Raw genomic sequence first — 17,959 nt, 5'->3', positions numbered from 1 at the left:
TGGGTGCCAGTGTTTACAAGCCAGCCACCGCGGTCACATCCAAACATACAATCGGAACATTTCATATTATCACAGTGTTTTTAGTGATTGCACCTGCAAAATAAGTCACCATGGACCCCAAGAAAGCTTCTAGTGCCAACCCTACTGCAAAAAGGGTGAGAATTACTATGGATATGAAGAAAGAGATCATTGCTAAGTATAAAAGTGGAGTGCATGTCTCCAAGCTGGCCAGGTTGTACACAAAACCCCAATCAACCATCGCTACTATTGTGGCCAAGAAAACAGCAATCAAGGAAGCTGTTCTTGCCAAAGGTGCAACATTGTTTTCAAAACAGAGATCGCAAGTGATAGATGTTGAGAGACTGTTATTGGTGTGGATAAATGAAAAACAGATAGCAGGAGATAGCATCTCTCAAGCGATCATATGTGAAAAGGCTAGGAAGTTACATGACGATTTAATTAGAAAAATGTCTGCAACTAGTGGTGATGTGAGTGAATTTAAGGCCAGCAAAGGTTGGTTTGAGAGATTTAAGAATCGTAGTGGCATACATAGTGTGATAAGGCATGGTGAGGCTGCCAGTTCAGACCAAAAAGCAGCTGAAAAATATGTGAAGGAATTCAAGGAGTACATAGACAGTGAAGGACTGAAACCTGAACAAGTGTTTAATTGTGACAAAACAGGCCTGTTTTGGAAGAAAATGCCAAGCAGGGCCTACATTACTCAGAAGGAAAAGGCACTCCCAGGACATAAGCCTATGAAAGACAGGTTTACTCTGTTGATGTGTGCTAATGCTAGTGGTGATTGCAAAGGGAAGCCTTTATTGGTGTATCACTCTGAAACTCCCAGAGTGTTCAGGAAAAACAATGTCCTCAAGGCTAATTTGTGTGTGATGTGGAGGGCAAACAGTAAGGCATGGGTCACTAGAGACCTTTTCTATGACTGGTTACACCATGCATTTGCCCCCACTGTGAAAAATTACCTCCTGGAAAATAAATTGGACCTTAAGTGCCTCCTGGTATTAGACAGTGCTCCTGGTCATCCATCAGACGTGGCAGAGCGACTTTCTGGGGACATGAGCTTCATTAAGGTGAAGTTTTTGCCTCCTAATAACACTCCTCTCCTGCAGCCCATGGACCAGCAGGTCATTGCAAACTTCAAAAAACTCTACGCAAAACATATGTTTGAAAGGTGCTTTGTAGTGACCTCAGAAACTCAATTAACTCTAAAAGAGTTTTGGAGAGATCACTTTAGCATCCTCAGTTGTGTAAACATTATAGGTAAGGCTTGGGAGGAAGTGACTAAGAGGACCTTGAACTCTGCTGGGAAGAAACTGTGGCCAGAATGTGTAGACAAAACGGATTTTGAAGGGTTTGGGGCTAACCCTGAGAAGCCTATGCCAGTTGTGGAATCAATTGTGGCATTGGGGAAGTCCTTGGGGTTGGAGGTTAGTGGGGAGGATGTGGAAGAGTTGGTGGAGGAGGACAATGAAGAACTAACCACTGATGAACTGCAAGATCATCTTCAACAGCAAGAGGCCAGACCTGAGGAAACTGGTCCGGAGGAGGGGATAGAGAAATTGAGGAAGTTGCCTACATGAAAGATTAAGGAAATGTGTGCAATGTGGCTTAAAGTGCAAACCTTTTTTGATGAAAATCACCCTCACACAGCTATTGCAAGCCGTGCTGGTGACTATTACACTGACAGTGTTGTGAAACATTTTAAGAATGTCATAAAGGAACGGGAGGTACAGGCCTCTATGGACAGATATGTTGTGCGACAGAGGTCCAGTGACTCTCAAGCTGGTCCTAGTGGTATTAAAAGAAGAAGGGAAGTAACCCCAGAAAAGGACTTGACACCTCAAGTCCTCATGGAAGGGGATTCCCCTTTTAAACACCATCCACACACTCCCCTCCTCCCATCCCATCAATCATCACCAGATCTTCAATAAAGGTAAGTGTCATGTAATTGTACATGTCTTCTTCAGTTTTTGTGTATTAAAATTAATATTTCATGTGGTAAATTATTTTTTTCATACTTTGGGGTGTCAGGAACGGATTAATTTGATTTCCATTATTTCTTATGGGGAAAATTAATTCAGCTAACGATAATTTCGCTTAACGTTGAGCTCTGAAGAACGGATTAATATCGGTAGGCGAGGGTCCACTGTATTACCAAAGGACAATAAAAATATATTTCTTATTTAAGTTTATTATAAATTAAACAGTGAAAATGTTGTTACATTTTTTAATTCACTGACCATCTTCCACCGAGGCAGGGTTACCAAAAAAAAAAAAAAAAAAACTTTCACCATCATTCACACTATCACTGTCTTTTCAGAGGCACACAGATACGACAGTTTAGATGTCCCTCTAAACAGTAAATATCCTAAGCCACCTCTTTTAAAGTGCAGGTATTGTACTTCTCACATTTTATTACACTTATTACATTTTATTCTTGATGTAAATTAAGGTCTCCATCAGCCATTTCTTGAGTCAGGGACATTTGTAGAGTCCAGTTCATGGAAATAAAGCCATCGTCCACTCTGTTATTTCATCAGCAACAGCTTGCACTTGAGATGGAAAGTCCTCAAAATTATTTGTGCAATGAGGCAAAATGTCTTTCCAAACACGAGAAATATATTTGTTGGTCTGTGTATCCACCATCTTCCACTATTTTCTTAAATTGGGATATTAAACAGCAGCAGCTTTTTCTGCACTCACAGATAATTTAATTTTAACACTATGCAATTGAATTTCATTTCTAAAATGGTCAAACGAACCATTGCTTGCAATAAAAGTCTCTTCAGTTTCTGCATGAACTGTTTTCTTTCACTTCTGCAAAGAGACTCAAAGCTTATGTTTGATGAGTCACTCCATTACTTTCACTATAATGCTACTATTTCTAGTAGTTGTTAGCAAGCTGATACAACTGTACCTTTTTCTTGTATTTCATCTGCATGTTTTATAATATTCCAGATCACAGATTCATGCATACCGACATCTCAGCTTTTCTTGGAGTTGCTATCGCCATGTGCATTACATTTATTACATCAGTGTTTTGTTCTAGTGTAATAATAAGCCTCCTTTTTTTGCATTATTTGCACTATAAATATTATTCCACTTATCCGTATTAGATAAAGGCCGTTTACCAAAATTTAAAATGTAGTACAGTAGGGCCCCACTTATACAGCAGGTTAGGTTCCAGGATTCCACCGGTAAGCAGACATCGCCATAAAGCAGAGCGCCCTTTTTTTTCCACATATAAATGCCAGATAACAAGTTAACACTAACATATATTAAGTTAGCAATAGAACTAAATATTAAATAATAAAAAGTAGAATGCACACAGTACACTCATTACTTACCTTAAAATATTTGTAGTCTTAATGTAGGGTGAGAGGTGAGTAGTATTTATTGTAAGAAGTCAGGTGTGTTAGCTATATTAGCCCTCCTGGCCAAATTTTGTACTTTTCATTTTATTACCATCAGAAAAAGATTCTCTTCAATTTAATAAAAAAAAGATTGAAAATTCTCGGACATGGTGGACAAGTTTCAGATTGGAGATCTGGACATTGGAAAGGTTAAATGTCAGTAAACAGAAGTTAAATTCAATTTTTGCCTTGTTAGGGAGCCAATGCAGCTCATACAAGTAAGGAGTGGTGGGAACCTTAGCTGAGAGCAGAAATACCAATCTAGCTGCATGATTCAGTCCAGGCTGAAGTCTGTTTTAACAAGTAGTTAGGCAAACCCTTAAGCAATTGGATAAATCACTTTAAGAGGAAACAAACTTATAGATAAGAATCAAAATACACCTACCATCCGACTTACGACCTGCTCAACATACGACGACTCGACTTACGACCGTGTTTTTTATGCCAAATTTCTGGGAAATAAACAAGTGTTTGTGTTGTACACAGCATTTATCCTAAACCTTACAGTATAAAATACAGTACTAGCAGCATAAAAAGTAAAGTAAAACATGAAATACCAAAATAAAACAATAAAATAAAGTCATTACAAAAATGTTATGTTGATATTCAGTAGTAAAGTTCGACTTACGTCCATTTCAACTTACGACTGGTTTCTCAGAGCTGAACTCGGTCGTAAGTCGGATGGTAGGTGTATATGCTCTCCTTTTAAGATATTTTCTGACTGCATAGAAATTAATTTAAAAAAATTCAAGATTTAACAATTTGGTTGATTTTTTTTTTTAACACACTGCCCATCTCCCAGATCCCTCACTGATCCCACAGGCTGCAAACTGACAGTACCACAATCAAAGGAACCAGAGTCCCCAGTGTACTACCCAGCTTTACCGTCATTTAGTTTCAATTTTCTATTTATCAACCAAATATCCAATGAAAGAGAACTACAACAGAGTCTTGCATGTTGCATATTTAGAACTAGCATGTAGACTTGTGTATCATCAGATTGGAAATGATAATCAACCTTGTGGTCATCCAGCAGTAGGTTAAGCTACTATTATAAATAATTAACAATACTGGTCCAAGAATAAAAGCCCTGAGGAATGGCACACAACTAAGGAGATGGCTCAGCTACAGAATTATTGAATACTATTAGATATGACTGATCAGAAAGATACAGGTACAGAACTAACAAAGCAGTGCAGCCTCTCCTCACTTAACAATGGAGTTCCATTCCTAATATCATGTCATTAAATGAATTTGTCACTAAGAGAGGAGCATACTATAATGGTAGTGAGTTTGTGTCAACCATCTTTGATATTGATTTACTGTCATCTTTGCACTATTTATAACATTTCTTGTATATTTTTAAATGTTTATACAGTAGTGTACTGTATATTGAAATTAACAGAATAGAGGAAATCAGCCCTAATATACATACATTACTGAGGTATGAATACTGGTGAGAGAGCCTGTCGTAACTCCGAGGTGGTAAACGAGCATGTCACTAAATGAGGAGAGGCTGCATTCCTAATGCCATGGCTGAAAAGCTTACTGTCAGTAATTGATGATCAGTGGTGTTAAAAGTAACAGAGACCAAATAAAACTAGCAGTGATGCATTTTCTAAACTAGTCTTTAATATCAAATTATTATAAACTTTATACAAATTTGTCTAAGTTGAATGAAATGGTGTGTACACAGACTGAACACACAGTTAAGCATTACTCTGCAACAGCTTAAGAACATAACTTATTCTACATTATATATTTTGTCTTGACTGTTGTTGTCAGTATGCCATTTGGATCCATCCTATCAGAGTAGAACTTCTGCTTCGTAGTTAATGATTTTTGGAATATTTTTTTGGAGGAGGGGCATAGATATGTTGTAGTTTTTGATCTGTAGTGTAGACACACCTCTAGCAAGACAGTGATGGAGTAAACAATGATAAAAGTGTTTCTTCTTTTTTGTCACCCTGCCTCAGTGGGAAATGGCCGATGTATTAATAAAAAAATAAATATATTGCTCAGTGGAATAAGGTGCCCATTATTGGTTGCTTTCCTTAGAAAGATTGAGAGATGAAATTATTTTTTATTTCCAGTATTATACATTTTATTTTTTAATTTTTATGTAATTTTTTTTATTTTTTTAACACTTTCCATTCTCCAATTGGTCCTGTGATAGGGACTTCAAAATTGCAAAGTTAGTGGACATGATTGCAGCAGTGATTCAAGCAGCTCATACTGGTCACAAAGCACTCACCAGTTGCCAATCTCATCCATTATAAGTCAGAGTGCTACAGCAACCCACATTGAGCCAAGGTCAGTATTTTTTTTTTTTTAAGGTGAGTATATATACATATACAGTGGTATCTCGGGATACGAAATTAATTCGTTCCAGAAGGCTGTTCGAGTGCCGATACTGAATGAATTTGTTCCCATAAGGAATAATGTAAATTAGATTAATCCGTTTCAGATCCCCCAAAATACACTTACAAAAGCACTTACATAAATACACTTAAATAATTGTTCGAGTTTTGAGGTGTTCATATCCCGAGGTACCACTGTATTTTTTATTAATTTCATTGGAGTCCCCAGCAGGACTGTGAATTTTCTAACATATTTTTCCAGTGACTGGTTTCTAGATTTCTTTATCTTCGCAGCCTGGCTTTGACCAGACTTCTTTGTTGGGTGCCAGGCCAACCAGGTTGTTGCTTCTAGCAGCCTGTAGGTCCACATAGTCATCACAACCTGGCTGATCAGGCACTTCAAGTAAATAGTGGTCTGGTTTCATGGTGAAAACTCTACCTGTTCCAGCAATATTCCTGGTATCTCCTGGTAAAAGGTTGAGTGGTCTTGGACCACTGACATTGACCCTATATTCTCAGGTTGTATCTATGGTACCTCTGCTTTCCACTGTGATGCTACTTCTCTTTTTTCAATATATCTCACTCACATTTATATAGCATTCTCCCAGTCCTACCCTAGCTAACACACAGGTACCTATTTTTACTGCTTGGTGAGTAAAGCAGTAAAGAAACTTTCACAAATGTTTTGCTGGCCCAAGAATTGAACTTAGAACCTTTCTGGTGTGAGATGAACTGTCTCACCACTAAGCTACTTATCACCCCAGGAGTACACATATATTGTAGTACATAGCAGTGTAAAGGGGGTATATTTTAGACAAATTCTTTGTATATATGTACGGTAGGGCCCCACTTATACAGCAGGTTAGGTTCCAGGCTACCGCTGGAAAGCAGACATTGCCAGAAAGCAGAACGTCTATTTTTCCACTTATGAATGCCAGATAACAAGGTTACACAAAGTTAGCAGTGGAACTAGGTATGAAAAACAAAAAGTGAAATACACACACAGTACACTCATACTGACCTTAAAATACTTGTAGTTTTAATGTAGGGTGAGAGGTGAGTAGTATTTATTGTAAGAAGTCAGGTGTGGGAGGTATGGTAGACAGCCAGGCCACCCCACCCACACATAATATACTACGACATTTAGAGCTCCCTAGAGCGATAAAATGCATATACATACAGTACACTCATTATTTACCATAATTAAAATATTTGTAGTCTTAATGTAGGGTGAGAGGTGAGTAAACAAGATAAAACTAATAAACAAGAGAGGGAGAGAGAGAAGTAAATAAGAGAGAACAGAAACGCAAAGTATGTAAACAAGGAGACAAACGCGTCTGGTTCATACACATCATTTCCATGTTTGTGAAGCTTTTACCATAATACAAACACCTTACATTGTGTACATGTTGTTTCCATGTTGGTACAGTAGAATAAATAAAGAGCAACACTCCCATTCTCATTGACCTATAGAAGGAATGACGCTCTGAGTGAAGGCATACGAAAGGAATAATTTTCTACAGTTACCCCCAGTAATACTATTGCACACACATTATCTTTGGTGTTGGACTGGAGAAAACGTTATTCTTTCCAACATCGCATATTTGTGATTTATTTTACTGTGGGTGTATTTATCATGTCTATATGTTACCTAGTGTGTTTACCATATAATTTTGAAAAAAATATCATAGATGGATTCATGAAAATATCTATGTTAACGTAATATATGACATTCAATGCACCTCAGAGTGATAATTATTGCATTTGATTATCATCATCATTATTAATATGGCATCTTCAAGACTAATAAGACAGTCTTAGTGATTTTAATTTGTACCTGGATGCCAGCACAGTGTGATATATAAAATATATTTTTATTAAAATAGGGAATGTACAAGAGTATAATGGTACCAACACTCTTATATGGGTGTGAAGCATGGGTTGTAAATGCTGCAGTGAGGAGGAGGCTGGAGGCAGTGGAGATGTCATATCTAAGGGCAATGTGGTGTAAATATTATGTAGAGAATTTGTAGTGTAGAAATTAAGAGGAGGTGTGGAGTTACTAAAATTATTAGTCAGAGAGCTGAAGAGGGGTTGTTGAAGTGGTTTGGTCATTTAGGGAGAATACAACAAAGTAGAATGACTTGGAGAGCATATAAATCTGTAGGGGAAGGAAGGTGAGGTAAGGGTTGTCCTTGAAAAGGTTGGATGGATGGGGTAAAGGAGGTTTTGTGTGCGAGGGGCTTTAGCTTCCAGCAAGCGTGCATGAGCATGCTAGGAGTGAATGGAGATGAATGGTTAGGGGACCTGACAAACTGTTGGAGTGTGAGCAGAATATATTTTGTGAAGGGATTCAGGGAAATCGGTTAGCTGGACTTGAATCCTGGAAATGGGAAGTACAATTCCTGCACTTTAAAGGAGGGGGTTTGCAATATTTGCAGTTTGGAGGAACATCTAAACAAGGTGGCGTCGTAAGGGGGTGGGCCACCCCCGCGGTGGCACCATTTAGGGAGTGACACCATAGAACCTCATAAGAAGGTGACACTAATCCCCAAAACAGTGCTGCAGCAACATAAGAGAAGAATCCTTCATTTCTGTATAGCCTATTTTAGGATTACAGAGTACAGTGGAACCCCGAGTTTCGGCCGTAATCCGTTCCAGACACTTGGCCTAAACTCAAAGCGGCCGAAAGTCAAAGCAATATTTCCGATAAGAAATAATGTAAATCCAATAACTCCATTCCAGACCCACAAAAATATACACAAAAAATACATTTTTTAAAGAATATAGTTTTACATACACAAAACAATTATAAATACATATATAGTGGACCCTCGTTTTTCGTAATTACAGTGGACCCCCGCATACCGATTTTAATCCGTGCAAGAGGGGTCATTGTTATGCGAAATAATCGGTATGCGAATGAATTTTCCCCATAAGAAATAATGGAAATCAAATTAATCCGTGCAAGACACCCAAAAGTATGAAAAAAAAACTTTTTTTACCACATGAAATGTTAATTTTAATACACACAAACTGAAAAAGGCATGCACACTTACATGACACTTACTTTTATTGAAGATCTGGTGATGATTGATGGGATGGGAGGAGGGGAGAGAGAGTGTTAGTGTTTAGAAGGGGAATCCCCTTCCATTAAGACTTGAGGTGTCGAGTCCTTTTCTGGGGTTACTTCCCTTCTTCTTTTAATGCCACTAGGACCAGCTTCAGAGTCACTGGACTTCTTTCGCACAACATATCTGTCCATAGTGGCCTGTACCTCTCGTTCCTTTATGACTTCCCTAAAGTGTTTCACAACATTGTCAGTGTAATAATCACCAGCACGGCTTGCAATAGCTGTGTGAGGGTGATTCTCATCCATAAAGGTTTGCACTTTCAGCCACATTGCACAGATTTCCTTAATCTTTGTAGTAGGCAACTTCTTCAATTTCTCTCTCCCCTCCTCTGAACCAGTTTTCTCAGGTCTGGCCTCTTGCTCTTGAAGTTGATCTATCAGCTCATCAGTGGTTAGTTCTTCATTGTCCTCCTCCACCAACTCTTCCACATCCTCCCCACTAACCTCCAACCCCAAGGACTTTCCCAATGCCACAATGGATTCCTGAACTGGCATAATCCTCTCAGGGTTAGCCTCAAACCCTTCAAAATCCCTTTTGTCTACACATTCTGGCCACAGTTTCTTCCAAGCAGAGTTCAAGGTCTTCTTAGTCACTCCCTCCCAAGCCTTACCTATAAGGTTTACACAATTGAGGATATTAAAGTGCTCTTTCCAAAACTCTCTTCGAGTCAATTGAGTTTCTGAGGTCACTACAAAGCACCTTTCAAACAGAGCTTTTGTGTACAGTTTCTTGAAGTTTGCAATAACCTGCTGGTCCATGGGCTGCAGGAGAGGAGTGGTATTAGGAGGCAAAAACTTGATGTTAATGAATTTCATGTCCCCATAAAGTCGCTCTGCCACGTCTGTAGGATGACCAGGGGCATTGTCTAACACCAGGAGGCACTTAAGTTCTAATTTCTTTTCAGTTAGGTAATCTTTCACATTGGGGGCAAATGTATGGTGTAACCAGTCATAGAAAAAGTCCCTAGTGACCCATGCCTTACTGTTTGCCCTCCACAGCACACACAAATTCTCCTTGAGGACATTCTTTTGCCTGAACGGTCTGGGAGTTTCAGAGTGATACACTAATAAAGGCTTAACTTTGCAATCACCAGTAGCATTGGAACACATCAACAAAGTAAGCCTGTCTTTCATAGGCTTATGTCCTGGGAGTGCCTTTTCCTCCTGAGTAATGTAGGTCCTGCTTGGCATTTTCTTCCAAAACAGGCCTGTTTCATCACAATTAAACACTTGTTCAGGTTTCAGTCCTTCAGTCTCTATGTACTCCTTGAATTCATGCACATATGTGTAAATTCAAGAATTATGTGGATTAAAGTAAAGGTTGGATGCGAGAAGTGGGTCATAATAAGCGTGTATGCACCTGGAGAAGAGAGGAATGCAGAGGAGAGAGAGAGATTTTGGGAGATGTTAAGTGAATGTATAGGAGCCTTTGAACCAAGTGAGAGAGTAATTGTGGTAGGGGACTTGAATGCTAAAGTAGGAGAAACTTTTAGAGAGGGTGTGGTAGGTAAGTTTGGGGTGCCAGGTGTAAATGATAATGGGAGCCCTTTGATTGAACTTTGTATAGAAAGGGGTTTAGTTATAGGTAATACATATTTTAAGAAAAAGAGGATAAATAAGTATACACGATATGATGTAGGGCGAAATGACAGTAGTTTGTTGGATTATGTATTGGTAGATAAAAGACTGTTGAGTAGACTTCATGATGTACATGTTTATAGAGGGGCCACAGATATATCAGATCACTTTCTAGTTGTAGCTACACTGAGAGTAAAAGGTAGATGGGATACAAGGAGAATAGAAGCATCAGGGAAGAGAGAGGTGAAGGTTTATAAACTAAAAGAGGAGGCAGTTAGGGTAAGATATAAACAGCTATTGGAGGATAGATGGGCTAATGAGAGCATAGGCAATGGGGTCGAAGAGGTATGGGGTAGGTTTAAAAATGTAGTGTTAGAGTGTTCAGCAGAAGTTTGTGGTTACAGGAAAGTGGGTGCAGGAGGGAAGAGGAGCGATTGGTGGAATGATGATGTAAAGAGAGTAGTAAGGGAGAAAAAGTTAGCATATGAGAAGTTTTTACAAAGTAGAAGTGATGCAAGGAGGGAAGAGTATATGGAGAAAAAGAGAGAGGTTAAGAGAGTGGTGAAGCAATGTAAAAAGAGAGCAAATGAGAGAGTGGGTGAGATGTTATCAACAAATTTTGTTGAAAATAAGAAAAAGTTTTGGAGTGAGATTAACAAGTTAAGAAAGCCTAGAGAACAAATGGATTTGTCAGTTAAAAATAGGAGAGGAGAGTTATTAAATGGAGAGTTAGAGGTATTGGGAAGATGGAAGGAATATTTTGAGGAATTGTTAAATGTTGATGAAGATAGGGAAGCTGTGATTTCGTGTATAGGGCAAGGAGGAATAACATCTTGTAGGAGTGAGGAAGAGCCAGTTGTGAGTGTGGGGGAAGTTCGTGAGGCAGTAGGTAAAATGAAAGGGGGTAAGGCAGCCGGGATTGATGGGATAAAGATAGAAATGTTAAAAGCAGGTGGGGATATAGTTTTGGAGTGGTTGGTGCAATTGTTTAATAAATGTATGGAAGAGGGTAAGGTACCTAGGGATTGGCAGAGAGCATGCATAGTTCCTTTGTATAAAGGCAAAGGGGATAAAAGAGAGTGCAAAAATTATAGGGGGATAAGTCTGTTGAGTGTACCTGGTAAAGTGTATGGTAGAGTTATAATTGAAAGAATTAAGAGTAAGACGGAGAATAGGATAGCAGATGAACAAGGAGGCTTTAGGAAAGGTAGGGGGTGTGTGGACCAGGTGTTTACAGTGAAACATATAAGTGAACAGTATTTAGATAAGGCTAAAGAGGTCTTTGTGGCATTTATGGATTTGGAAAAGGCGTATGACAGGGTGGATAGGGGGGCAATGTGGCAGATGTTGCAAGTGTATGGTGTAGGAGGTAGGTTACTGAAAGCAGTGAAGAGTTTTTACGAGGATAGTGAGGCTCAAGTTAGAGTATGTAGGAAAGAGGGAAATTTTTTCCCAGTAAAAGTAGGCCTTAGACAAGGATGTGTGATGTCACCGTGGTTGTTTAATATATTTATAGATGGGGTTGTAAGAGAAGTAAATGCGAGGGTCTTGGCAAGAGGCGTGGAGTTAAAAGATAAAGAATCACACACAAAGTGGGAGTTGTCACAGCTGCTCTTTGCTGATGACACTGTGCTCTTGGGAGATTCTGAAGAGAAGTTGCAGAGATTGGTGGATGAATTTGGTAGGGTGTGCAAAAGAAGAAAATTAAAGGTGAATACAGGAAAGAGTAAGGTTATGAGGATAACAAAAAGATTAGGTGATGAAAGATTGAATATCAGATTGGAGGGAGAGAGTATGGAGGAGGTGAACGTATTCAGATATTTGGGAGTGGACGTGTCAGCGGATGGGTCTATGAAAGATGAGGTGAATCATAGAATTGATGAGGGAAAAAGAGTGAGTGGTGCACTTAGGAGTCTGTGGAGACAAAGAACTTTGTCCTTGGAGGCAAAGAGGGGAATGTATGAGAGTATAGTTTTACCAACGCTCTTATATGGGTGTGAAGCGTGGGTGATGAATGTTGCAGCGAGGAGAAGGCTGGAGGCAGTGGAGATGTCATGTCTGAGGGCAATGTGTGGTGTGAATATAATGCAGAGAATTCGTAGTTTGGAAGTTAGGAGGAGGTGCGGGATTACCAAAACTGTTGTCCAGAGGGCTGAGGAAGGGTTGTTGAGGTGGTTCGGACATGTAGAGAGAATGGAGCGAAACAGAATGACTTCAAGAGTGTATCAGTCTGTAGTGGAAGGAAGGCGGGGTAGGGGTCGGCCTAGGAAGGGTTGGAGGGAGGGGGTAAAGGAGGTTTTGTGTGCGAGGGGCTTGGACTTCCAGCAGGCATGCTTGAGCGTGTTTGATAGGAGTGAATGGAGACAAATGGTTTTTAATACTTGACGTGCTGTTGGAGTGTGAGCAAAGTAACATTTATGAAGGGATTCAGGGAAACCGGCAGGCCGGACTTGAGTCCTGGAGATGGGAAGTACAGTGCCTGCACTCTGAAGGAGGGGTGTTAATGTTGCAGTTTAAAAACTGTAGTGTAAAGCACCCTTCTGGCAAGACAGTGATGGAGTGAATGATGGTGAAAGTTTTTCTTTTTCGGGCCACCCTGCCTTGGTGGGAATCGGCCGGTGTGATAATAAAAAAAAAAAAAAATTTTTCAGCCGCTTTGTGGTCCGAACTGGCAGCCTCACCATGCCTTATCACACTATGTATGCCACTACGCTTCTTAAATCTCTCAAACCAACCTTTGCTGGCCTTAAATTCACTCACATCAGCACTAGTTGCAGGCATTTTTTTAATTAAATCCTCATGCAACTTCCTAGCCTTTTCGCTTATGATTGCTTGAGAGATGCTATCTCCTGCTAGCTGTTTTTCATTTATCCACACCAATAAGAGTCTCTCAACATCTTCCATCACTTGCGATCTTTGTTTCGAAAACACAGTTAAACCTTTGGCAAGAACAGCTTCCTTGATTGCCTTTCTGGTGCCCACAATAGTAGCGATGGTTGATTGGGGTTTCTTGTACAACCTGACCAGGTCGGCGATACGCACTCCACTTTCATACTTATCAATGATCTCTTTCTTCATTTCTATTGGAATTCTCACCCTTATTGTTGTAGGGTTGGCACTAGAAGCTTTCTTGGGGCCCATGGTCACTTATTTTCCAGAAACAGCACCGAAAACACTGTAATAATACGAAATATTCCAATTGTATGCTTGGATGTTACCGCGGAGGCTGGCTGGTAAACAATGGCACGGGCAGCACATGTGAGGCTGGCTGAGGGCGCACATTGGACACGTCTCGGACGAAAATCGGTGAGCGGGTTTTTAAGCGGTATGCGAGGCAAAATTTTTGCGATTAAAGCAAGCGGTATGCGGATTAATCGTTATGTGGTGCCATCGGTATGCGGGGGTCCACTGTAATTCATTCCAGAGAGTGTGACTATTATCGAAATTGATGATTTGTGAATCCAATTTCCCCACAAGTAATAATGTAAATCCAATTAATTCGTTCCAGACACTCAGAAGTATCAAAAAAAAAATTTTTTTTTTTTACCTTAACCCTTTCAGGGCCCAAAGCCAAAATCTGTAGTGGTGCCCCAGTGTCCAAGAATTTAAAAAAAAAAAAAAAATTATTTTTTCTTATGAAATGGCAGAGAATATTTTTGTGAAGGTAATGAAACAAAAAGTATGAAATTTGATGGAAAATTGGAGAAATTACGCTCTCGCGAATTTTGATGTGTCAACGATATTTACGAATCGGCGATTTTGCCGACTTTGACTCCCATTTTAGGCCAATTACATTATTCCAGTCGACCAAATTCTTAGCTATTTCACTAGTATTACTTCTATTCTATCGATTGAGTACAAGAAATCGCCAAGTCAGCTGTTTCAACTACAAAATAAAATGATCGGAAATTGGTAATTTGGCCAATTTAACACAAAGTTCAAAATATTCCAGTTTCAAAATAGGGTCCAGAATAAACAATGTAGGTATTCCTGGCACTAAACTAACATTTCCTCTGTTCATTAGTTACATTTTGAGGCTTTACAAATAAATTCCATTTTGATTTTTTATTCACATAAATGAATTTTTATTCACACCAAAAAATAGAAGATTTACTGTTATGCAATATTGTAATAATTGTATAAATATCACCACCACATTTGTGAATGTATATTAGACCCACCAGCTGGCGTGTATTAGACGTGTGAGGTCATTTGTTTACTCTTGAACATCGGCAAAAATTTAACATTTCCGATACTTTGAGCTCAGTTTCAAGCCATTTCCAGTGCTAAAACCAATAAAATCATCTCTTTTTCTGTAATATGTCTTCCATTCTATCAGATGAAACCAAGAAATCGCAAATACAACTATAAAAAACATACGAAAAAACACTGCAAAGTCACTGTTTTAATCGAAAATCACGGTCTCAGTTTTTTCTCTCATTATACACAGTGTGCTGCAGGATTTGTTTTATGTGGTGCACACATACCACATAGATGTATTCTCTCATATCTAGGCCCAAATTTACCACTCACAGTTTATCAGAGTGAACTGAGCTCATGGCGTAGATCTACGGTTTGGACCCTGAACATAAAGCCGTAGATCTATGGGACAGACCCTGAAAGGGTTAAAGATAGATTTACATGCACAGAAGAATGAACATTCAACATGACGGTTACCTTTATTGAAGGCTGTTGTTGATGAATGGAAGACAGGGAGGAGGAGAGAAGGAAGAGAGATTATTGTTTGGAAGGGGAATCCCCCTCCATAAGGGCTCTAGGTCACTTCAGGGGTCACTTTCCTAGCTTAAATATAGATTTACATGCAGAAAAGAATGCCAAATAAATGTAAAGCTCTAATAAAATGTATAAATGAACATTTAACATCACACTTACCTTTATTGAAGACTCTTGTTGGTGTATGGCAGACAGGGCAGAGGGAGGAGAGGCGAGTTTTTTGTTTGAGAATATGACACTAGTATCAACTCTGTGGCTTATTTATCTGTCACAATTCAACTAATATGACATAATAAACAATATTAATAACATAGAAACATGGAATATACTCTAGAATGAATAAAATAAGTCATGTATGAAACAAGAGGTGTTCTGTTGGGTGTATAAGGGCCAGTGAGAGCATAAGCCGTCCATAATGGTGGTGAAGGAGCAGCTGAGGTGGCAGTGTTTTCTGTAGCCCTATATAACTCCAACAACATTGGAGGAGTTAGTAGAAATGTTGAATTACTGAAGAAGGCACCGTCTACCATCATCACAACCACTACCACCCTATACCACCATCACTAGCACCCACTACCACTTCCCTCTACCACCATCACTACCACCCTCTACTACTATCACAACTGCTACCACCATCTACCACTATCACAACTGCTACCACCCTCTACCACTATCACAACTGCTACCACTCTACCACCACCACTTTCTTATTTTTCTACAAACTTTTACTTAAATTACGTATATGTGTTTATCACATTCTTTGCCAAAGGGTTGGCACTAGAAGCTTTCTTTGGAGCCATGGTGGCTTATTTAGCAGTTGCAAGCACTACAATGAATGGAATATTATGAAATGTATCGTATGAACTCGTGGGATCATCTTCACTCACTGATAAACAATGGCGCACTGGCTGGGAATGGAGTGTGAGGCTGCTCGGGGCTGTGCATACATGTCCGAGACAAACGACTATTTGTGAGTCAAACGACGATTTTCAGGTCGATGTTTTGACAAAAAAAGTTACGATTTTCGAAAATTACAACTTTCGAGAATTACAAAAAATGAGTGTCCACTGTACTACTTTAATGAGTAATGAAATAGATAAACATTTAAATAAACATTTAAAATCATATTTACGTACCTTTATTGAAGACTTGTTGGTGTCTGGAAGATAGGGAGGAGGAGGGAGGACTTATTATTGTTTGGAAGGGGAATCCCCTTCAACTATTGCCTCAACCACTGTGGCAGTGATTGAGGCAGTGGCACTGCCAACACCACTTTGGATATTGATATTGTGTTAGTGGTGGGTGGGTGTGGAAGCCCAGGAGGGATGTTCCAGTCCAGGACAGGTTCATTCAGTGATTGAGGCACAACCTTCACACACTATACTTGCACACACTCACCCACCCACCCATCCCTCTCACATTCACCCCTACATCTACCCACCCTCTCACAGTGGTTGAGGCAGTACAATACAATACAATACTTTATTTGGACATGATACATAGTTGTACAAGGAATTATAGTAGTTGGGTGTACATGCCAAAAGCCCCTTGTATGCAGAGCATTATGGGCAGGCTTAAAATTAACTTAAAATTAACTAAGCGATGATAGATTCAGTGGTAAAAATTACTGTAAACAATTTACAATGTGAAGTACAGTTGAGTATTTGAAACATTGAAGTTTGAACATTTCAATTTTGAAGCATTATAGTTGTGAATTTGTTGCATTACATTATGTACCACTGCCTCAACCATTTATTTATTTATTTATTTTATGTCTTTGCAAACAGTACATTGAGATTTTGTATTTACAATAGTGGGTTGCCATGCAAAGAGAGCCTCTATTATGCCTAGGCATTATGGGCCGACTTAACATTATTGGGTTACAGTCTACTTAATACTAAGGAGTATATCATAGTTGTACAGTAGGATAGTAATTATAAATGAATCAAAATTTGTATAATACAAAGATATATTTATATTCGAAAATACTTTCTTTGAAAACAATGATTCAATTATATTAAACCATACCCCCGGCCGGGATTGAACCCGCGGTCATGTTGACGGCAGTGAAGGGACTTGAGCTAGAGTTCGTCACGGCCACGCTAGCTGGAGATTCGTCTGTAAAAACTTGCATTTGTGGTCACAGAGGTGCCTGTGCTAACTTTCCTATGGTGTAGAAATATACCTAGTTGGATGAATCTTATTGTGGCTAGCTGGTCTAGTGGCTAACGCGACGGGCTGGAGTTTTGAGACTCTATGACTGCGGGTTCAATCCCGGCCGGGGGTATGGTTTATTTGCAATCGTGTCATTACGATTTCTTGAGTCATTCAATTATATTCCTGTCAACAATGGATAAAAGGTTCAATGTGATTGTTTCACTTACGATGTGGGAGTACATAGGTGAGTAAATGTGTACTGAGTATTTAGCATTTAGTCTAGGGTGATTAAGTGGCTTTTGAGAAGAGTCTTAAATGGATTTTCAGACTGGGTTACTTTAATATCTTCTGGTAATGAATTCCATATTTTGGGGCCCTTTATGTGCATAGAGTTTTTACACAGTGTGATATGGACACGAGGTATATCAAAAAGAGATCTGTGTCTTGTGTTGTGGTAATGTGTCCTGTTTAGGTTGGTGAGGAGAAGTTTGAGTGGGGGGTTTATATTTGTGTGTATTGTTCTGTGTATGTAGTAGGCACATGAATAAGTATGGATGTTCTTAATG

General features: G+C 39.2%; 1 protein-coding gene across 4 annotated transcripts in view; it reads left to right on the top strand.

The window, feature by feature from the left end:
• Usp30 (ubiquitin specific protease 30) overlaps nucleotides 1–17,959 on the top strand; it is a 301,098-nt gene that overhangs the window by 240,043 nt on the left and 43,096 nt on the right. For 3 of the 4 annotated variants that reach the window (XM_070101827.1, XM_070101828.1, XM_070101825.1), the window contains one exon: nucleotides 5,608–5,744. In XM_070101827.1, the coding sequence (XP_069957928.1) occupies nucleotides 5,608–5,744 (137 nt within the window). Of the gene's footprint in view, nucleotides 1–5,607; nucleotides 5,745–6,085; nucleotides 6,202–17,959 lie in introns of those variants that run through there. The other variant, XM_070101826.1, reaches the window with a different exon arrangement.

The sequence above is a fragment of the Cherax quadricarinatus genome, chromosome 79 (genome assembly GCF_038502225.1).
Source record: "Cherax quadricarinatus isolate ZL_2023a chromosome 79, ASM3850222v1, whole genome shotgun sequence".
Classification (NCBI taxonomy): domain Eukaryota; kingdom Metazoa; phylum Arthropoda; class Malacostraca; order Decapoda; family Parastacidae; genus Cherax; species Cherax quadricarinatus.
The sequence above is the reverse complement of the archived record's forward strand: the minus strand, read 5'-3'. Positions and strand labels throughout refer to the sequence as shown.